We start from the raw sequence: 23,500 nt of genomic DNA, 5'->3' as shown, positions 1-23,500 counted from the left end.
GAAACCGGCTCGGCCCATAGAGACGGACCCCAACGTTTCTGTCCGATAGCTCGTTCAAGGACCCCGTAGCAAGTCATGGAAAATAGTGGATTTTCAGCACCAATTAGGGTTTTTCTCGGACACCAAATGACCTATCGAGCCGAAACTTGGGATTCGGGGTCGCCTCAGCTAGGCCAACACATAACATAAGAAATGGACCCGCAGCTAGAACGTAACTACATGTTTTATGTTTTTTTTATGGTTTGAACCGAAGGCGTTGTGAATTTTGGGCCAGCTCTGAAGTATGTAATAGTTGGCTACTAAACGAGTTGGAAAAAGTGGGTTTGGTGTCAGTTTGTATCAGTTTGGTGTCAGAATGATATCTAATTGACTGATGGACTCTTGTCCACTTGACTCTTGTACATTTGCAATATGTTTAAACAGTGAGGTACCATCACCAAAAGCGACATTCTGAAATCTACCCTAATGAGCGATTGAGATGAACCAGAATCACTGCAAATCCATCCCGAGTTCATCGGGCCAGTCAATTTCACATTCCTGCAGGATTTTTTTTTTTATAGCATGACAAATTCGTGATGGTACCTGCCCATTGAAACATATTGCAAATGCACAGTGACTTTGAAAAAGTAAGGAAACATAAACAAATGGACATAATGAAATCACCATTTCTTTTTTCAGTTACCAGTTGCACAACAATGCATGTGCATTTGCAATATGATTCTATAGTGAAAAAACATCACCAAATGGACATGATGAAATCAACCCAAACGAGCGATTGAGATGACCCAGAATCACTGCAAAGCCATCCCGAGTTCATCGGGCCAGTCAATTTCACATTCCTGCAGGATTTTTATAGCATGACCAATTCGTGATGGTACCTGCCCATTAAAACATATTGCAAATGCACAGTGACTTTGAAAAAGTAAGGAAACATAAACAAATGGACATAATGAAATCACCATTTCTTTTTTCAGTTACCAGTTGCACAACAATGCATGTGCATTTGCAATATGATTCTATAGTGAAAAAACATCACCAAATGGACATGATGAAATCAACACAACGAGTGATGGAAATGAACAACTATCACTGCCCGGCCATCCCGAGTTCATCAGTACAGTCAATTTTGGCCCCCCCAAAAATAGACTTTTGACTTTGACTTTTGACTTCCTATGAAATCATATTGCAAATGGACAAAACATATGCCTTATGCACAAGTAAAACAAAACAAAAAATATGATAATACAATTTGACAAAAGTATAGTTTGAGCAAAGTATAGTTTGAATTTTGAACATGCCAAATTCGTGATGGTACATGCCCATTGAACCATATTGCAAATGTACAGTGACTTTGAAAAAGTAAGGAAACATAAACAAATGGACATAATGAAATCACATTTTTTTTAGTTCTGGGTTACCAGTTGCACGTGCATTTGCAATATGATTCCATAGTGAAAAAACATCACCAAATGGACATTCTGAAATCAACACTAACGAGCGATTGAGATGAACCAGAATCACTGCAAAGCCATCCCGAGTTCATCGGGCCAGTCAATTTCACATTCCTGCAGGATTTTTATAGCATGACAAATTCGTGATGGTAAATGCCCATTGAAACATATTGCAAATGCACGTGCATTTGCAATATGATTCTATAGTGAAAAAACATCACCAAATGGACATGATGAAATCAACACAACGAGTGATGGAAATGAACAACTATCACTGCCCGGCCGTCCCGAGTTCATCAGTTCAGTCAATTTTGGCCCCAAAAAAATTGACTTTTGACTTTGACTTTTGACTTCCTATGAAATCATATTGCAAATGGACAAATCATATTCCTTATGCACAAGTTAAAAAAAATAATTATGATAATAACATTTTACAAAAGTATATTCATACACTTCTTACACATGATTAATTGTCTTAAAATCGAAACAATTTCGAAAAACGGTCCAGAAAGCACTTTTTTTTAGTTTTTAAAGTTTTAAAAAAAATCTAATTTTCGACTTTTGACTTCCTATGAAATCATATTCCAAATGGAGAAAACATATGCCTTATGCACAAGTAAAAAAAAAAAAAAAAAATGATAATAAAGTATGACTAAAGTATGTTGATAAAGTTCTTATACATGTGTAATTGCCACAAAAATTGAAAGAATTTTGAAAAACGGTCCAGAAAGCACTTTTTTAAGGATGTGTGAAGTTTTTTACCAAATGTTGACATTTTTGACTTTTGACTTTTGACTTTTGACTTCCTATGAAATCATATTGCAAATGGACAAAACATATGCCTTATGCGATGTAATTAAAAAAAAAAATATGATAACAAAATTGGACAAAAGTATATTCATACAGTTCTTACACATGTGTAATTGACAAAAAAATCGAAAGAATTTCGAAAAACGGCCCAGAAAGCACTTTTTTAAGGGGTGAAAAGTTTTTGGAAAAAAATCATTTTTTCCAAATTTTGCTTTTGGATGTTGACATGGGTTGCATTTCCAATATGAAAAACCCCGGTGGACCCTGTTGGATTTTTGAGGTGTTACAATTGGCAATTGCCATATGGCATTTGCCATATACTTTGCACGAATCAACGCCGCTTTGGGTGGTATTGGACATCGTGTATATGGTTTGTCCAATGCCAATATCTTGCCATTCATTTTTGTCAGGGGGGTATTCCCCAATTCAGGGGGGTATTCCCTTACTTATGGACTTATGTACTGTCTTATGGACTTATGTACTGACTTATGGACTTATGGACTTACGTACTGACTTATGGACTTAAGGACTTATGAACTGACTTATGGAGTTATGTACTGACTTATGGACTCATGGACTTACGTACTGACTTATGGACTTATGGACTTATGTACTGACTTATGGACTTATGTACTGACTTATGGACTTATGGACTGACTTATGGACTTATGTACTGACTTATGGACTTATGTACTGACTTATGGACTTATGGACTGACTTATGGACTTATGTACTGACTTATGGACTTATGTACTGACTTATGGACTTATGCACTGACTTATGGATTTATGTACTGACTTATGGATTTATGTACTGACTTATGGACTTATGCACTGACTTATGGACTTACGTACTGACTTATGGACTTATGGACTGACTTATGGACTTATGCACTGACTTATGGACTTATGTACTGACTTATGGACTTATGCACTGACTTATGGACTTATGTACTGACTTATGGACTTATGGATTTACGTACTGACTTATGGACTTATGTACTGACTTATGGACTTATGCACTGACTTATGGACTTATGTACTGACTTATGGACTTATGCACTGACTTATGGACTTATGGACTTACGTACTGACTTATGGACTTATGTACTGACTTATGGACTTATGCACTGACTTATGGACTTATGTACTGACTTATGGACTTATGCACTGACTTATGGACTTATGTACTGACTTATGGACTTATGCACTGACTTATGGACTTATGTGCTGACATATGGACTTATGTGCGTTTTCTATGTTAAACTGTATTGACATTTTAGTTTTGGATATATCTGACTTATATCTCCCTCTCTCTTCTCTCTCTACCTCGCTCCCTCTCTTCCTCTCAATCTCCATGTCTTCTCCCCCCCCCCCCCTCCCCCATCCAGTCAGCGGTACTGTGTGTGTAACCCGGTACTGATCCGACAGTTCCAGAACCCTGACACCATCTTCATCCTGGCCTTCGCCATCATCCTCCTCAACACAGACATGTACTCTCCCAACGTCAAGCCGGAGAAGAAGATGAAGTTGGAGGATTTCATCAAAAACCTCAGAGGTGAGGTGCATTCTGGGATGGATGTTTAGGTTGTTTCTCTACATGGTGTAATGAGAGGGGGGACATGTTTGTTTTTTTACCGGTTCAATTCTGGACTCCTCAAAATAAACAGGTTTTAATAAACTACATTTATTTATCTCCATTTAAATGTCTCTCTATCTGTTTTTATCTCAGTTATCTCCATTCCTCTTTATCTCTCCCCTTTTTTCTCACACTTTCCCCTATGGATGTTAATGTTTCCCCAGGAGTGGATAATGGTCAGGACATTCCCAGAGACCTGTTAGTAGGAATCTACCATCGGATAGAGAAGTGGGAGCTACGCACCAACGATGACCACGTGTCTCAAGTGCAGGCTGTGGAGAGGGTGGTCGTCGGCAAGAAGCCCGTAAGTCTGCTTACAGTATTAATGTCTACGGTCATTGCCTGCTCAGACTCAGAAGATATACTACATGACGAAATGTATGTGGACACCTGCTCATCGAACTTCTCCTTCCAAAATCATGGGCATTAATATGGAGTTGCCCCCCCCCCCCCCCCCCCCCCTTTGCTGCTATAACAGCCTCTACTCTTCTGGGAAGGCTTTCCACTAGATGTTGGAACATTGCTGCGGGGACTTGCTTCCATTCAGCCACAAGAGTATTAGTGAGGTCGGGCGCTGATGTTGGGTGATTAGGACTGTGCTCCAATTCATCCCAAAGCTGTTCGATGGGGTTGAGGTCAGGGCATTGTGCAGACGAGTCAAGTTCTTCCACACCGATCTCGACAAACCATTTCTGTATGGACCTTTGTGCACGGGGGGCATTGTCATGCTGAAACAGGAAACAGTCTTCCCAAAACTGTTGACACGGTGTTGGAAGCACAGAATCATCTAGAATATCATTGTAAGCTGTAGTGTTAATATTTCCCAGAGTCCAATGGCGGTGAGCTTTACACCACTCCTGCCGACACTTGGCATTGCGGATGGTGATCTGATGCTTGTGTGCAGCTGCTCGGCAATGGAAAACCCATTTCATGAAGCTCCTGACGAACAGTTCTTGCGCTGACGTTGATTCCAGAGGCAGTTTAGAAAATCGGTAGTGAGTGTTGCAACCGAGGACAGATGAATTTTACGCTTTACGTGCTTCAGCACTCGTCGGTCGCGTTCTGTGAGGTTGTGTGGCCTACCACTTTGCGGCTGAGCCGTTGTTGCTCCTAGACGTTTCCACTTCACCATAACAGCACTTACAGTTGACCGGGGCATCCTATGACGGTGCCACGTTGAAAGTCACTGAGCTCTTCAGTAAGGCCATTCTACTGCCAATGTTTGTCTATGGAGATTGCATATCTGTGTGCTCGATTTTAAACACTTGTCAACAACGGGTGTGGCTGAAATAGCCAAATCTACTAATTTGAAGGGGTGTCCACATACTTTTGTATATGTAATGTATATTATTGTTTATACTTCACCTGATCACCCCCTCAATGATCATGTTGCTGATCCCCACACGCCCTCAATGATCATGCTGCTGATCCCCACACCCCCTCAACGATCATGCTGCTGATCCCCACACCCCCTCAACGATCATGCTGCTGATCCCCACACCCCCTCAACGATCATGCTGCTGATCCCCACACATTCCCTCAATGATCATGCTGCTGATCCCCACACCCCCTCGATGATCATGCTGCTGATCCCCACACCCCCTCAATGATCATGCTCTTGATCCCCACACCCCCTCAATGATCATGCTGCTGATCCCCACACCCCCTCAATGATCATGCTGCTGATCCCCACACCCCCTCAATGATCATGCTGCTGATCCCCACACCCCCTCAATGATCATGCTGCTGATCCCCACACCCCCTCAATGAACATACTGTTGATCCCCACACCCCCTCAATGATCATGCTGCTGATCCCCATACCCCCTCAATGATCATGCTGCTGATCCCCACACCCCCTCAATGATCATGCTCTTGATCCCCACACCCCCTCAATGATCATGCTGCTGATCACCATACCCCCTCAATGATCATGCTGCTGATCCCCACACCCCCTCAATGATCATGCTGCTGATCCCCATACCCCCTCAATGATCATGCTGCTGATCCCCATACCCCCTCAACGATCATGCTGCTGATCCCCACACCCCCTCAATGATCATGCTGCTGATCCCCATACCCCCTCGATGATCATGCTGCTGATCCCCACACCCCCTCGATGATCATGCTGCTGATCCCCACACCCACTCAATGATCATGCTGCTGATCCCCATACCCCCTCGATGATCATGCTGCTGATCCCCACACCCCCTCGATGATCATGCTGCTGATCCCCATACCCCCTCAATGATCATGCTCTTGATCCCCACACCCCCTCAATGATCATGCTGCTGATCCCCACACCCCCTCAATGATCATGCTGCTGATCCCCACACCCCCTCAATGATTATGCTGCTGATCCCCACACCCCCTCAATGATCATGCTGCTGATCCCCACACCCCCTCAATGATCATGCTGCTGATCCCCACACCCCCTCAATGAACATACTGTTGATCCCCACACCCCCTCAATGATCATGCTGCTGATCCCCATACCCCCTCAATGATCATGCTGCTGATCCCCACACCCCGTCAATGATCATGCTCTTGATCCCCACACCCCCTCAATGATCATGCTGCTGATCCCCATACCCCCTCAATGATCATGCTGCTGATCCCCACACCCCCTCAATGATCATGCTGCTGATCCCCACACCCCCTCAATGATCATGCTGCTGATCCCCATACCCCCTCAATGATCATGCTGCTGATCCCCACACCCCCTCAATGATCATGCTGCTGATCCCCATACCCCCTCGATGATCATGCTGCTGATCCCCACACCCCCTCGATGATCATGCTGCTGATCCCCACACCCCCTCGATGATCATGCTGCTGATCCCCACACCCACTCAATGATCATGCTGCTGATCCCCATACCCCCTCGATGATCATGCTGCTGATCCCCACACCCCGTCGATGATCATGCTGCTGATCCCCACACCCCCTCGATGATCATGCTGCTGATCCCCACACCCCCTCGATGATCATGCTGCTGATCCCCACACCCACTCAATGATCATGCTGCTGATCCCCATACCCCCTCGATGATCATGCTGCTGATCCCCACACCCACTCAATGATCATGCTGTTGAAAACAGCCCATATTCAATAGAAAACAGTCAATATTCAGTAGAAAACAGCCCATATTCAGTAGAAAACAGCCCATATTCAATAGAAAACAGCCCATATTCAGTAGAAAACAGCCCATATTCAGTAGAAAACAGCCCATATTCAGTAGAAAACAGCCATTATTCAATAGAAAACAGCCCATATTCAATAGAAAACAGCCCATATTCAGTAGAAAACAGCCCATAATCAATAGAAAACAGCCCATATTCAGTAGAAAACAGCCCATATTCAGTAGAAAACAGCCCATATTCAGTAGAAAACAGCCATTATTCAATAGAAAACAGCCCATATTCAATAGAAAACAGCCCATATTCAATAGGCAACAGCCCATATTCACTAGAAAACAGCCCATATTCAGTAGAAAACAGCCCATATTCAGTTGAAAACAGCCAATATTCAGTAGAAAACAGCCCATATTCAGTAGAAAACAGCCACTATTCAGTAGAAAACAGCCCATATTCAGTAGAAAACAGCCCATATTCAGTAGAAAACAGCCACTATTCAGTAGAAAACAGCCCATATTCAGTAGAAAACAGCCCATATTCAGTAGAAAACAGCCCATATTCAGTAGAAAACAGCCCATATTCAGTAGAAAGCAGCCCATATTCAATAGAAAACAGCCCATATTCAGTAGAAAACAGCCAATATGCAATTCAAAACAGCCAATTTGCAGTTGAAAACAGACAATATTCAATAGAAAACAGTCCAATATTCAGTAGAAAACAGCCCATATTCAATAGAAAATAGCCCACATAATCGATCTGATATACAGTATGTAAACTTTGAATCTGCTGTGTGTTGAGGTGTTGCTGCCAGGTTCTGTCTGTCAGGTTCTGTCTATCAGGTTCTGTCTGTCAGGTTCTGTCTGTCAGGTCCTGTCTGTCAGGTTCTGTCTGTCAAGTTCTGTCTGTCAGGTTCTGTCTATCAAGTTCTGTCTGTCAGGTTCTGTCTGTCAAGTTCTGTCTGTCAGGTTCTGTCTATCAGGTTCTGTCTGTCAGGTTCTGTCTGTCAGGTTCTGTCTGTCAGGTTCTGTCTATCAAGTTCTGTCTGTCAGGTTCTGTCTATCAGGTTCTGTCTGTCAGGTTCTGTCTGTCAGGTTCTGTCTGTCAGGTTCAGTCTGTCAGGTTCTGTCTATCAAGTTCTGTCTGTCAGGTTCTGTCTGTCAGGTTCTGTCTGTCAGGTTCTGTCTGTCAGGTTCTGTCTATCAAGTTCTGTCTGTCAGGTTCTGTCTGTCAGGTTCTGTCTGTCAGGTTCTGTCTATCAAGTTCTGTCTGTCAGGTTCTGTCTGTCAGGTTCTGTCTGTCAGGTTCTGTCTGTCAGGTTCTGTCTATCAAGTTCTGTCTGTCAGGTTCTGTCTGTCAGGTTCTGTCTGTCAGGTTCTGTCTATCAAGTTCTGTCTATCAGGTTCTGTCTGTCAGGTTCTGTCTGTCAGGTTCTGTCTGTCAGGTTCTGTCTCTGTGAATACTAAAAATAATTTGTGTGTAGGTGCTCTCGCTGCCACACCGCAGATTGGTGTGTTGCTGTCAGCTTTACGAGGTGCCTGACCCTAACAGAAGCCAGAGGACTGGAGTCCACCAGAGAGAAGTCTTCCTCTTCAACGACCTGCTCGTGGTAAGACTCACCTGTGTGCCCTGGGAGTGTTATGTCTGTACCATATAGACTCACCTGTGTGTCCTGGGAGTGTTATGTCTGTACCATATAGACTCACCTGTGTGCCCTGGGAGTTTTATGTCTGTACCATATAGACTCACCTGTGTGTCCTGGGAGTGTTATGTCTGTACCATATAGACTCACCTGTGTGTCCTGGGAGTGTTATGTCTGTACCATATAGACTCACCTGTGTGCCCTGGGAGTGTTATGTCTGTACCATATGGACTCACCTGTGTGCCCTGGGAGTGTTATGTCTGTACCATATGGACTCACCTGTGTGCCCTGGGAGCGTTATGTCTGTACCATATAGACTCAACTGTGTGCCCAGGGAATGTTATGTCTGTACCATATGGACTCACCTGTGTGCCCTGGGAGCGTTATGTCTGTACCATATAGACTCACCAGTGTGCCTGTTCAGAGTTTTTCTTTACGGCTCTACAATACAAACTCGCCTTTTTATATCTAAACCCTACAGATCTGAGTCATATACATATCAAACATGTTCTGTTCGCCTGAGTTAGCTAAAACAATGGTCTGAGAATAGGCCTAGAATAGTATTGGGATGGTCTTGAAATAGTCCTGGAATATACCTGGAATAGTCCTGGAATATACCTGGAATAGTCCTGGAATATACCTGGAATAGTCCTGGAATATACCTGGAATAGTCCTGGAATATACCTGGAATAGTCCTGGAATATACCTGGAATAGTCCTGGAATAGTATTGGAATAGCCTCGAAATAGTCCTGGAATATACCTGGAATAGTCCTGGAATATACCTGGAATAGTCCTGGAATATACCTGGAATAGTCCTGGAATATACCTGGAATAGTCCTGGAATATACCTGGAATAGTCCTGGAATATACCTGGAATAGTATTGGAATAGCCTCGAAAAAGTCCTGGAATATACCTGGAATAGTCCTGGAATATACCTGGAATAGTCCTGGAATATACCTGGAATAGTCCTGGAATATACCTGGAATAGTATTGGAATATACCTGGAATAGTATTGGAATAGCCTCGAAATAGTCCTGGAATATACCTGGAATAGTCCTGGAATATACCTGGAATATACCTGGAACAGTCCTGGAATATACCTGGAATAGTATTGGAATAGCCTCGAAATAGTCCTGGAATATACCTGGAATAGTCATGGAATATACCTGGAATAGTCCTGGAATATACCTGGAATAGTCCTGGAATATACCTGGAATAGTCATGGAATATACCTGGAATAGTCCTGGAATATACCTGGAATAGTCCTGGAATATACCTGGAATAGTCCTGGAATATACCTGGAATAGTCCTGGAATAGTCCTGGAATATACCTGGAATAGTCCTGGAATAGTCCTGGAATATACCTGGAATAGTCCTGGAATAGTCCTGGAATAGTCCTGGAATATACCTGGAATATACCTGGAATAGTCCTGGAATATACCTGGAATAGTCCTGGAATATACCTGGAATAGTCCTGGAATAGTCCTGGAATATACCTGGAATAGTCCTGGAATAGTCCTGGAATATACCTGGAATAGTCCTGGAATAGTCCTAGAATATACCTGGAATAGTCTTGGAATATACCTGGAATATACCTGGAATAGTCTTGGAATATACCTGGCCTATATCAAAGCACAGTGTTTCCACGGTCACGCCCTCAGGCCTATATAAAAGCACAGTGTTTCCACGGTCACGCCCTCAGGCCTATATCAAAGCACAGTGTTTCCACGGTCACGCCCTCAGGCCTATATCAAGCACAGTGTTTCCACGGTCACGCCCTCTGGCCTATATCAAGCACAGTGTTTCCACGGTCACACCCTCTGGCCTATATCAAAGCACAGTGTTTCCACGGTCACGCCCTCAGGCCTATATAAAAGCACAGTGTTTCCACGGTCACGCCCTCTGGTCTGCAGAGCACAGGGTTTCCACGGTCACGCCCTCAGGTCTGCAGAGCACAGTGTTTCCACGGTCACGCCCTCTGGTCTGCAGAGCACAGTGTTTCCACGGTCACGCCCTCTGGCCTATATCAAGCACAGTGTTTCCACGGTCACGCCCTCTGGTCAGCAGAGCACAGTGTTTCCACGGTCACGCCCTCTGGTCTGCAGAGCACAGTGTTTCCACGGTCACACCCTCTGGTCTGCAGAGCACAGTGTTTCCACGGTCACTCCCTCTGGTCTGCAGAGCACAGTGTTTCCACGGTCACGCCCTCTGGCCTATATCAAGCACAGTGTTTCCACGGTCACGCCCTCTGGTCTGCAGAGCACAGTGTTTCCACGGTCACGCCCTCTGGTCTGCAGAGCACAGTGTTTCCACGGTCACGCCCTCTGGTCTGCAGAGCATAGTGTTTCCACGGTCACGCCCTCTGGTCTGCAGAGCACAGTGTTTCCACGGTCACGCCCTCTGGTCTGCAGAGCATAGTGTTTCCACGGTCACGCCCTCTGGTCTGCAGAGCACAGTATTTCCACGGTCACGCCCTCTGGTCTTCAGAGCACAGTGTTTCCACGGTCACGCCCTCTGGTCTGCAGAGCACAGTGTTTCCACGGTCACACCCTCTGGTCTGCAGAGCACAGTGTTTCCACGGTCACGCCCTCTGGCCTATATTCAAGCACAGTGTTTCCACGGTCACGCCCTCTGGTCTGCAGAGCATAGTGTTTCCACGGTCACGCCCTCTGGTCTGCAGAGCATAGTGTTTCCACGGTCACGCCCTCTGGTCTTCAGAGCACAGTGTTTCCACGGTCACGCCCTCTGGTCTGTAGAGCTTAGTGTTTCCACGGTCACGCCCTCTGGTCTGCAGAGCACAGTGTTTCCACGGTCACGCCCTCTGGTCTGCAGAGCACAGTGTTTCCACGGTCACGCCCTCTGGTCTGCAGAGCACAGTGTTTCCACGGTCACGCCCTCTGGCCTATATCAAGCACTGTGTTTCCACGGTCACGCCCTCTGGTCTTCAGAGCACAGTGTTTCCACGGTCACGCCCTCTGGTCTATATCAAGCACAGTGTTTCCACGGTCACGCCCTCTGGTCTGCAGAGCACAGTGTTTCCACGGTCACGCCCTCTGGTCAGCAGAGCACATCAGAATGGACGAGCAGGTAAACATTAAGAGACGTGTCCATCCCTCTTCTCCCCTACAGGTAACCAAGATCTTCCAGAAGAAGAAGACCTCTGTGACATACAGCTTCAGACAGTCCTTCCCCCTGGTTGAGATGCAGGTCCACATGTTCCAGAACCAGCGTAAGTATCCGTGTGTGTGTGTGTGTGTGTGTGTGTGTTCCAATACTACATCCTGATTCTCCCTGTCTCCCTCCCTCCCTCCCTACATACCTCCCTACCCTCCTACCTACCTCCTTCCCTCCCTACCTACCTACCTACCTACCTACCTACAGTACCTCCCTCCCTCCCTCCCTGACTACCTACCTACCTCCCTACCTACCTACCTACCTACCTACCTACCTACCTACCTACCTACCTATCCATCCATCCAAGGGGCTTTATTGGCATGGGGAACATATGCTAACATTGCCAAAGCAAGTGAAGTAGATCATATACAAAAGTGAAATAAGCAATAAAAATGAACAGTAAACATTACACTCACATATTCTATCTATCTATCTATCAAAGTATACATTAGTTGATCAGATCACAATAGAGGAGGTCATTCCTGTTCAATGATGTGAAAGTGAGACAATTGCAATTGTCCTAAGTCCCACTTTGTGGCACCTGACCACACAACAGTAGTGATCAGGTTTAGGGTTTAGTGAATGATTTGTCCCAAATACAAGTTTAAATATTTAGGACTAACGTATTCCTTGTCACCCATTCTGAAACAAACTGCAGCTCTTTGTTAAGTGTTGCAGTCATTTCACTCGCTGTAGTAGCTGACGTTTATAGTGTTGAGTCATCCGCATACAAAGACACACTGGCTTTACTCAAAGCCAGTGGCATGTCGTTAGTAAAGATTGAAAAAAGTAATGGGCCTAAACAGTTACCCTGGGGAATTCCTGATTTTACCTGGATTTTGTTGGAGAGGCTTCCATTAAAGAACACCGTCTGTGTTCTGTTAGACAGGTAACTCTTTATCCACAATATAGCAGGGGGTGTAAAGCCATAACACATTCGTTTTTCCAGCAGCAGACTATGATCGATAATCAATCAAATTCAATCAAATTTATTTTATATAGCCCTTCGTACATCGGCTGATATCTCAAAGTGCTGTACATAAACCCAGCCTAAAACCCCAAACAGCAAGCAATGCAGGTGTAGAAGCACGGCGGCTAGGAAAAACTCCCTAGAAAGGCCAAAACCTAGGAAGAAACCTAGAGAGGAACCAGACTATGTGGGGTGGCCAGTCCTCTTCTGGCTGTGCCGGGTGGAGATTATAACAAAACATGGTCAAGATGTTCAAATGTTCATAAATTACCAGCATGGTCGAATAATAATAAGGCAGAATAGTTGAAACTGGAGCAGCAGCACAGTCAGGTGGACTGGGGACAGCAAGGAGTCATCATGTCAGGTATTCCTGGGGCATGGTCCTATGGCTCAGGTCAGTTGAAACTGGAGCAGCAGCACAGCCAGGTGGACTGGGGACAGCAAGGAGTCATCATGTCAGGTAGTCCTGGGGCATGGTCCTAGGGCTCAGGTCCTCCGAGAGAGAGAAAGAGAGAAGGAGAGAATTAGAGAACGCACACTTAGATTCACACAGGACACCGAATAGGACAGGAGAAGTACTCCAGATATAACAAACTGACCCTAGCCCCCCGACACATAAACTACTGCAGCATAAATACTGGAGGCTGAGACAGGAGGGGTCAGGAGACACTGTGGCCCCATCCGAGGACACCCCCGGACAGGGCCAAACAGGAAGGATATAACCCCACCCACTTTGCCAAAGCACAGCCCCCACAACACTAGAGGGATATCTTCAACCACCAACTTACCATCCTGAGACAAGGCTGAGTATAGCCCACAAAGACCTCCGCCACGGCACAACCCAAGGGGGGGGGGGGGCGCCAACCCAGACAGGATGACCACATCAGTGACTCAACCCACTCAGGTGACGCACCCCCTCCAGGGACGGCATGAGAGAGCCCCAGTAAAGCCAGTGACTCAGCCCCTGTAATAGGGTTAGAGGCAGAGAATCCCAGTGGAAAGAGGGGAACCGGCCAGGCAGAGACAGCAAGGGCGGTTCGTTGCTCCAGAGCCTTTCCGTTCACCCTCCCACTCCTGGGCCAGACTACACTCAATCATATGACCCACTGAAGAGATGAGTCTTCAGTAGAGACTTAAAGGTTGAGACCGAGTTTGCGTCTCTGACATGGGTAGGCAGACCGTTCCATAAAAATGGAGCTCTATAGGAGAAAGCCCTGCCTCCAGCTGTTTGCTTAAAAATTCTAGGGACAATTAGGAGGCCTGCGTCTTGTGACCGTAGCGTACGTGTAGGTATGTACGGCAGGACCAAATCAGAGAGATAGGTAGGAGCAAGCCCATGTAATGCTTTGTAGGTTAGCAGTAAAACCTTGAAATCAGCCCTTGCTTTGACAGGAAGCCAGTGTAGAGAGGCTAGCACTGGAGTAATATGATCAAATTTTTTGGTTCTAGTCAGGATTCTAGCAGCCGTATTTAGCACTAACTGAAGTTTATTTAGTGCTTTATCCGGGTAGCCGGAAAGTAGAGCATTGCAGTAGTCTAACCTGGAAGTGACAAAAGCATGGATTAATTTTTCTGCATCATTTTTGGACAGAAAGTTTCTGATTTTTGCAATGTTACGTAGATGGAAAAAAGCTGTCCTTGAAATGGTCTTGATATGTTCTTCAAAAGAGAGATCAGGGTCCAGAGTAACGCCGAGGTCCTTCACAGTTTTATTTGAGACGACTGTACAACCATTAAGATTAATTGTCAGATTCAACAGAAGATCTCTTTGTTTCTTGGGACCTAGAACAAGCATCTCTGTTTTGTCCGAGTTTAAAAGTAGAAAGTTTGCAGCCATCCACTTCCTTATGTCTGAAACACATTCTTCTAGCAAGGGCAATTTTGGGGCTTCACCATGTTTAATTGAAATGTACAGCTGTGTGTCATCCGCATAGCAGTGAAAGTTAACATTATATTTTCGAATGACATCCCCAAGAGGTAAAATATATAGTGAAAACAATAGTGCTCCTAAAACGGAACCTTGAGGAACACCGAAATTTACAGTTGATTTGTCAGAGGACAAACCATTCACAGAGACAAACTGATATCTTTCCGACAGATAAGATCTAAACCAGGCCAGAACTTGTCCGTGTAGACCAATTTGGGTTTCCAATCTCTCCAAAAGAATGTGGTGATCGATGGTATCAAAAGCAGCACTAAGGTCTAGGAGCACGAGGAAGGACAGATGCAGAGCCTCGGTCCGATGCCATTAAAATGTCATTTACCACCTTCACAAGTGCCGTCTCAGTGCTATGATGGGGTCTAAAACCAGACTGAAGCATTTCGTATACATTGTTTGTCTTCAGGAAGGCAGTGAGTTGTTGCGCAACAGCCTTTTCTAAAATTTTTGAGAGGAATGGAAGATTCGATATAGGCCGATAGTTTTTTATATTTTCTGGGTCAAGGTTTGGCTTTTTCAAGAGAGGCTTTATTACTGCCACTTTTAGTGAGTTTGGTACACATCCGGTGGATAGAGAGCCGTTTATTATGTTCAACATAGGAGGGCCAAGCACAGGAAGCAGCTCTTTCTGTTACGGTGCGTGAATGAGGACCCAAAAGCGAATTAACGTAAACAGAGCTTCTTTAATAACAAAACAAAACGTAGGCTCAGATGGACCGGCAGGTTCCGACAGGACAGGACAAGGTTGCAGCAAACATGACGATAGTCTGGTTCAGGCATGAACAACACAAACAAGAATCCGACAAAGACAGGAGCAGAAACAGAGAGAGATATAGAGGACTAATCAGAGGGAAAAAGGGAACAGGTGGGAAAAGGGGTGACGAGGTAGTTAGGAGGAGACAAGGCACAGCTGGGGGAAAGAGGGGGAGAAAAGGTAACCTAACAACGACCAGCAGAGGGAGACAGGGTGAAGGGAAAGGACAGAAACAAGACACAACATGACAGTACATGACAGTACCCCCCCACTCACCGAGCGCCTCCTGGCGCACTCGAGGAGGAAACCTGGCGGCAACGGAGGAAATCATCGATCAGCGCACGGTCCAGCACGTCCCGAGAGGGAACCCAACTCCTCTCCTCAGGACCGTACCCCTCCCAATCTACTAGGTACTGATGACCACGGCCCCGAGGACGCATGTCCAAAATCCTACGGACCCTGTAGATGGGTGCGCCCTCGACAAGGATGGGGGGGGGGGGGGGGAAGACGAGCGGGGGCGCGAAGAACGGGCTTGACACAGGAGACATGGAAGACCGGGTGGACGCGACGAAGATATCACGGAAGAAGAAGTCGAACTGCGACAGGATTAATGATCCGAGAAATACGGAACGGACCAATGAACCGCGGGGTCAACTTGCGAGAAGTGGTCTTAAGGGGAAGGTTCTGAGTGGAGAGCCAAACTCTCTGACCGCGACAATATCTAGGACTCTTAGTTCTACGCTTATTAGCAGCCCTCACAGTCTGCGCCCTATAACGGCAAAGTGCAGACCTGACCCTCTTCCAGGTGCGCTCGCAACATTGGACAAAAGCCTGAGCGGAGGGGACGCTGGACTCGGCGAACTGAGATGAGAACAGCGGAGGCTGGTACCCGAGGCTACTCTGAAAAGGAGATAGCCCGGTCGCAGACGAAGGAAGCGAGTTGTGGGCGTATTCTGCCCAGGGGAGCTGTTCTGACCAAGACGCAGGGTTGCGAAAAGAAAGACTGCGTAAGATGCGACCAATAGTCTGATTGGCCCGTTCTGCTTGACCGTTAGACTGGGGGTGAAAGCCGGAAGAGAGACTGACGGAAGCCCCAATCAAACGGCAAAACTCCCTCCAAAATTGAGACGTGAATTGCGGACCTCTGTCCGAAACGACGTCTGACGGAAGGCCATGAATTCTGAAAACATTCTCGATGATGATTTGTGCCGTCTCTTTAGCAGAAGGAAGCTTAGCAAGGGGAATAAAATGAGCCGCCTTAGAGAACCTGTCGACAACCGTAAGAATAACAGACTTCCCCGCTGACGAAGGCAGTCCGGTGACAAAATCTAAGGCGATGTGAGACCACGGTCGAGAGGGAATGGGAAGCGGCCTGAGACGGCCGGCAGGAGGAGAGTTACCGGACTTAGTCTGCGCGCAGACCGAACAAGCAGCCACGAAGCGACGCGTGTCATGCTCCCGGGTGGGCCACCAAAAGCGCTGGCGAATGGAAGCAAGCGTACCCCGAACGCCAGGGTGGCCGGCTAACTTGGCAGAGTGAGCCCACTGAAGAACGGCCAGACGAGTAGGAACGGGAACGAAAAGAAGGTTCCTGGGACAAGCGCGCGGTGACGGAGTTTGAGTGAGTGCTTGCTTTACCTGCCTCTCAATTCCCCAGACAGTCAACCCGACAACACGCCCCTCAGGGAGAATCCCCTCGGGGTCAGTGGAGGCTACTGAAGAACTGAAGAGACGAGATAAAGCATCAGGCTTGGTGTTCTTAGAGCCCGGACGATAAGAAATCACGAACTCGAAACGAGCGAAAAACAGCGCCCAGCGCGCCTGACGCGCATTAAGTCGTTTGGCAGAACGGATGTACTCAAGGTTCCTATGGTCAGTCCAAACGACAAAAGGAACGGTCGCCCCCTCCAACCACTGTCGCCATTCGCCTAGGGCTAAGCGGATGGCGAGCAGTTCGCGGTTTCCCACATCATAGTTACGTTCCGACGGCGACAGGCGATGAGAAAAATACGCGCAAGGGTGGACCTTGTCGTCAGAGAAGGAGCGCTGAGAAAGAATGGCTCCCACGCCCACCTCTGACGCGTCAACCTCGACAATGAACTGTCTAGAGACGTCAGGTGTAACAAGGATAGGTGCGGATGTAAAACGATTCTTGAGGAGATCAAAAGCTCCCTGGGCGGAAACGGACCACTTAAAGCACGTCTTGACAGAAGTAAGGGCTGTGAGAGGGGCTGCCACCTGACCGAAATTACGGATGAAACGACGATAGAAGTTCGCGAAGCCGAGAAAGCGCTGCAACTCGACGCGTGACTTAGGGACGGGCCAATCAATGACAGCTTGGACCTTAGCGGGATCCATCTTAATGCCTTCAGCGGAAATAACAGAACCGAGAAATGTGACGGAGGAGGCATGAAAAGAGCACTTCTCAGCCTTCACAAAAAGACAATTCTCTAAAAGGCGCTGGAGGACACGTCGAACGTGCTGAACATGAATCTGGAGTGACGGTGAAAAAATCAGGATATCGTCAAGGTAAACGAAAACAAAGATGTTCAGCATGTCTCTCAGGACATCATTGACTAATGCCTGAAAGACAGCTGGAGCGTTAGCGAGGCCGAAAGGAAGAACCCGGTATTCAAAGTGCCCTAACGGAGTGTTAAACGCCGTCTTCCACTCGTCCCCCTCCCTGATGCGCACGAGATGGTAAGCGTTACGAAGGTCCAACTTAGTGAAAAACCTGGCTCCCTGCAGGATCTCGAAGGCTGAAGACATAAGAGGAAGCGGATAACGATTCTTCACTGTTATGTCATTCAGCCCTCGATAATCTATGCAGGGGCGCAGGGACCCGTCCTTCTTCTTAACAAAAAAAAACCCCGCTCCGGCGGGAGAGGAGGAGGGGACTATGGTACCGGCGGCAAGAGCTACAGACAAATAATCTTCGAGAGCCTTACGTTCGGGAGCCGACAGAGAGTATAGTCTACCCCGGGGGGGAGTGGTTCCCGGAAGGAGATCAATACTACAATCATACGACCGGTGTGGAGGAAGAGAGGTGGCCCTGGACCGACTGAACACCGTGCGCAGATCGTGATATTCCTCCGGCACCCCTGTCAAATCACCAGGCTCCTCCTGTGAAGAAGAGACAGAGGAAACAGGAGGGATAGCAGACATTAAACATTTCACATGACAAGAGACGTTCCAGGAGAGGATAGAATTACTAGACCAATTAATGGAAGGATTATGACAAACTAGCCAGGGATGGCCCAAAACAACAGGTGTAAAAGGTGAACGAAAAATTAAAAAAGAAATGGTTTCGCTATGATTACCAGAAACAGTGAGGGTTAAAGGTAGCGTCTCACGCTGAATCCTGGGGAGAGGACTACCATCCAGGGCGAACAAGGCCGTGGACTCCCTTAACTGTCTGAGAGGAATGTCATGTTCCCGAGCCCAGGTCTCGTCCATAAAACAGCCCTCCGCCCCAGAGTCTATTAAGGCACTGCAGGAAGCTGACGAACCGGTCCAGCGTAGATGGACCGACAAGGTAGTGCAGGATCTTGAAGGAGAGACAGGAGTAGTAGCGCTCACCAGTAGCCCTCCGCTTACTGATGAGCTCTGGCTTTTACTGGACATGAAGTGACAAAATGACCAGCAGAACCGCAATAGAGACAGAGGCGAACAGAAGAATCCGACCAAGAATGGACCCAGCGACTTCGGATCCTCTCCACTCAGCCGTCGAGATCCAGGGAGCGATGCTAGGCAGACACAAGCAGAAATTGTCTGCTGCTCGACATGCCGTTGAGACCCTGGCCACCCAAGTCTCCAACCTCACAGAACAGGTTCACCATCTCCGCCTCGATCCACCGGCCACTTCCAGGGCTTTCGAATCTCCAGTATCAGGACTTTAAGGAGGAGATGATACGGGTTTTTGATCGATCTGTTTTTGGGGAGGAGGCTTCCAGGGCCCTGTCTTCCCTATGTCAGGGTAATCGATCCATAACAGACTACTCTATTGAGTTTCGCACTCTTGCTGCCTCCAGTGGCTGGAACGAGCCGGCTTTGCTCGCTCGTTTTCTGGAGGGTCTCCGCGCAGAGGTAAAGGATGAGATTCTCTCCCGGGAGGTTCCTTCCAGCGTGGATTCCTTGATTGAACTCGCTATTCGCATTGAGCGACGGGTTGATCTTCGTCACCGAGCTCGTGGAAAGGAGCTTGCGTTCTCCGTTGCCCCCCTCTCCGCATCACTACCATCTTCCTCTGCCGGCTCGGGTGCTGAGCCTATGCAGCTGGGAGGTATCCGGTCGGATTCTTCTGTTACGGTGCGTGAATGAGGACCCAAAAGCGAATTAACGTAAACAGAGCTTCTTTAATAACAAAACAAAACGTAGGCTCAGATGGACCGGCAGGTTCCGACAGGACAGGACAAGGTTGCAGCAAACATGACGATAGTCTGGTTCAGGCATGAACAACACAAACAAGAATCCGACAAAGACAGGAGCAGAAACAGAGAGAGATATAGAGGACTAATCAGAGGGAAAAAGGGAACAGGTGGGAAAAGGGGTGACGAGGTAGTTAGGAGGAGACAAGGCACAGCTGGGGGAAAGAGGGGGAGAAAAGGTAACCTAACAACGACCAGCAGAGGGAGACAGGGTGAAGGGAAAGGACAGAAACAAGACACAACATGACAGTACATGACACTTTCAGTAGTTTAGTTGGAATAGGGTCCAGTATGCAGCTTGAAGGTTTAGAGGCCATGATTATTTTCATCATTGTGTCAAGAGATATAGTACTAAAACACTTGAGCGTCTCTCTTGTCAAAAGCTGTACAGTATGTCTCCTCTCTCCCCTGTAGACTATCCCCACGGTATCCGTCTGACGTCGGCCAATCCTGGCGGGGAGAGGAAGGTTCTGATTGTATTAAATGCTCCAAGTCAGCAGGACAGAACACGCTTCACCTCCGACCTGAGAGAGAGCATCACTGAGGTGACGGAGATGGAGAAATACAGGGTGGAGTGTGAGTAGAACTATACTATACTATACTATACTTAACCAATAAGGCCCGAGGAGGTGTGGAATACCGGCCAATATACCACGTCTAAGGGCTGTTTTTATGCACGACGCAACGCAGAGTATTGGCCATATACCACAAACCCTTGAGGAGCCTTATTGCTATTATAAACTGGTTACCAACGTAATTAGAGCAGTAAAAAAATAAATGTTTTGTCATACCCGTGGTATACGGTCTGATATACCATGGCTTTCAGCCAATCAGAATTCAGGGCACAAATCACCAAGTTTATAATATACTAAAAGAGACTGAGGTGCAGGAGATGGAGAAAACATGCTACGATACTAGATAGAATACTTCATTGTTCCATTGGGGAATACTAAGGGATAGTTTAATATACAAATATTGTGATAATCATATGTCTTTTAAGTAATCCCTTCACACTCTTATTCTCGACCGACTTCTTTCACGATTGTCTCTTCTCTCTCTCTCTTTCTCTGTCGCACTCTTCCTCACCCTCCTCTCTCTTTCCCTATTTTTCTGCTCCCCCTCTCCATCTCTCTCTCCTCCCCCTTTACAGCGGAGTTGGAGAAGCAGAAAGGGGTGGTGAGACCTGTTGTGAGCGGGGCTGGCGGTGGTGGTCTGGGCAGTGGCTTGAAGGGCGAGGCGGTGAATGGCACTCTGGGTAGACCCAGTCTGGATGACAGCTATGCTTCCGCAGACGGACTCAAACGTACCGCGCTCAGCTCATCACTGAGAGACCTATCAGACACAGGTACACTGATTTGACCTCATCCAATGGACAGACACACTGTTCAGTCATATTTATACAGTCACTGAGACAACCTGATGAGATGCTTTTCAGAAAATATAGACAAAACTCTCAATTACTCATTTATTTTAACTCTGGTCTAGACATATACAGTGGCAAAAGTATTTTTCCTATTTTGTTCTTTTCTTTTTTTTGTATCATTTGATTTACCCAAGATGAAAACATTTTTTATTGTGGAACAAACAAGAATTAAGACAACAAAAAAAAACAGAAAACTTGAGCGTGCATAACTATTCATCCCCCCCAAAGTCAATACTTTGTAGAGCCACCATTTGCAGAAATTACAACTGCAAGTCTCTTGCGATATGTCTCTATAAGCTTGGTACATCTTGCCACTGGGATTTTTGGCCATTCGTTAAAACTGATTAATTTCCTTCAAGTTGGATGGGTTCCGCTGGTGTACAGCAGTCTCTAAGTCATACCACAGATTCTCAATTGGATTGAGGTTTGGGCTTTGACTAGGCCATTCCAAGACATTTAAATGTTTCCCCTTAAACCACTCAAGTGTTGCTTTAGCAGTATGCTTAGGGTCATTGTCCTGCCGGAAGGTGAACCTCCGTCCCAGTCTCAAATCTCTGGAAGACTGAAACAGGTTTCCCTCTATTTAGCGCCATCAATCATTCCTTCAATTCTGACCAGTTTCCCTGACGATGAAAAACATCCCCACAGCGTGATGCTGCCACCACCATGCTTCACTGTAGGGATGGGGTTATCGGGGTGATGAGAGGTGTTGGGTTTGTGCCAGACATAGCGTTTTCCTTGATGGCCAAAAAGCTCAATTTTAGTCTTGTCTGACCAGAGTACCTTTTTCCATATGTTTGGGGCGTCTCCCACATGCCTTTTGGTGAACACCAAACGTGTTTGCTTATTTTTTTCTAGAAGGAATGGCTTTTTTTCTGTCCACTCTTCCATAAAGCCCAGCTCTGTGGAGTGTATGGCTTAAAGTGGTCCTATGGACACATACTCCAATCTCCGCTGTGGAGCTTTGCAGCTCCTTCATGGTCATCTTTTGTCTCTTTGTTGCCTCTCTGATTAATGCCTACCTTGCCTGGTCCGTGAGTTTTGGTAGGCGGCCCTCTCTTGGCAGGTTTGTTGTGGTGCCATATTCTTTCCATTTTTTAATAATGGATTTAATGGTGCTCCGTGGGATATTCAAAGTTTCTGATATTTTTTTTATAACCCAACCCTGATCTGTACTTCTCCACAACTTTGTCCCTGACCTGTTTAGAGAGTTCCTTGGTCTTCCTGGTGCTGCTTGCTTGGTGGTGCCCGTTGCTTAATGGTGTTGCAGACTCTGGGGCCATTCAGAACAGGTGTATATATACTGAGATCATGTGACAGATCATGTGACACACAGGTGGACTTTTTTTAACTAATTATGTAATTGGTTGCACCAGATCTTATTTAGGGGCTTTATAGCAAAGGGGTGAATACATACAGTTGAAGTCGGAAGTTTACATACACTTAGGTTGGAGTCATTAAAACTAGTTTTTCAACCACTCCACAAATGTCTTGTTAACAAACTATAGTTTTGGCAGGTCGGTTAGGACATCTACTTTATGCATGACACAAGTAATTTTTTCAACAATTGTTTACAGACAGATTATTTTACCTATAATTCTCTGTATCGCAATTCCAGTGGGTCAGAAGTTTACATACACTAAGTTGACTGTGCCTTTAAACAGCTTGGAAAATTCCAGAAAATTATGTCATGGCTTTAGAAGCTTCTGATAGGCTAATTGACATCATTTGCATCAATTGGAGGTGGACCTGTGGATGTATTTCAAGGCCTACCTTCAAACTCAGTGCCTCTTTGCTTGACATCATGGAAAATCAAAAGAAATCAGCCAAGACCTCAGAATCTAAAATTGTAGATGTCCACAAGTCTGGTTTATCCTTGGAAGACATTTCTAAACGCCTTAAGGTACCAAATTAATCTGTACAAACAATAGTACAGGTATAAACACCATGCGACCACGCAGCCGTCACACCGCTCAGGACGGAGACATTTTCTGTCTCCTAGAGATGAACGTACTTTGGTGCAAAAAGTGCAAATAAATTCCCTAAACAACATCAAAGGACCTTGTGAAGATGCTGGAGGAAACAGGTACAAATGTGTCTATATCCACAGTAAAACGAGTCCTATATCGACATAGCC

General features: G+C 46.3%; 1 protein-coding gene across 1 annotated transcript in view; it reads left to right on the top strand.

Annotated features, from left to right (window-relative positions):
- The window catches only part of LOC110531288 (IQ motif and SEC7 domain-containing protein 1), a 120,781-nt gene that overhangs the window by 92,626 nt on the left and 4,655 nt on the right, over window positions 1–23,500 (top strand). Inside the window, exons 7-12 of the mRNA XM_036989041.2 lie at window positions 3,652–3,818; window positions 4,064–4,203; window positions 8,516–8,641; window positions 11,806–11,905; window positions 20,355–20,516; window positions 21,091–21,285. Coding sequence (XP_036844936.2) covers window positions 3,652–3,818; window positions 4,064–4,203; window positions 8,516–8,641; window positions 11,806–11,905; window positions 20,355–20,516; window positions 21,091–21,285 — 890 coding nt within the window. The remainder of the gene's footprint in view (window positions 1–3,651; window positions 3,819–4,063; window positions 4,204–8,515; window positions 8,642–11,805; window positions 11,906–20,354; window positions 20,517–21,090; window positions 21,286–23,500) is intronic.

The sequence above is a fragment of the Oncorhynchus mykiss genome, chromosome 9 (genome assembly GCF_057628025.1).
Source record: "Oncorhynchus mykiss isolate SJ-2025 chromosome 9, ASM5762802v1, whole genome shotgun sequence".
Lineage (NCBI taxonomy): Eukaryota > Metazoa > Chordata > Actinopteri > Salmoniformes > Salmonidae > Oncorhynchus > Oncorhynchus mykiss.
Note: the sequence above shows the minus strand (reverse complement) of the source record. Positions and strands in the feature narration are given on the sequence as shown.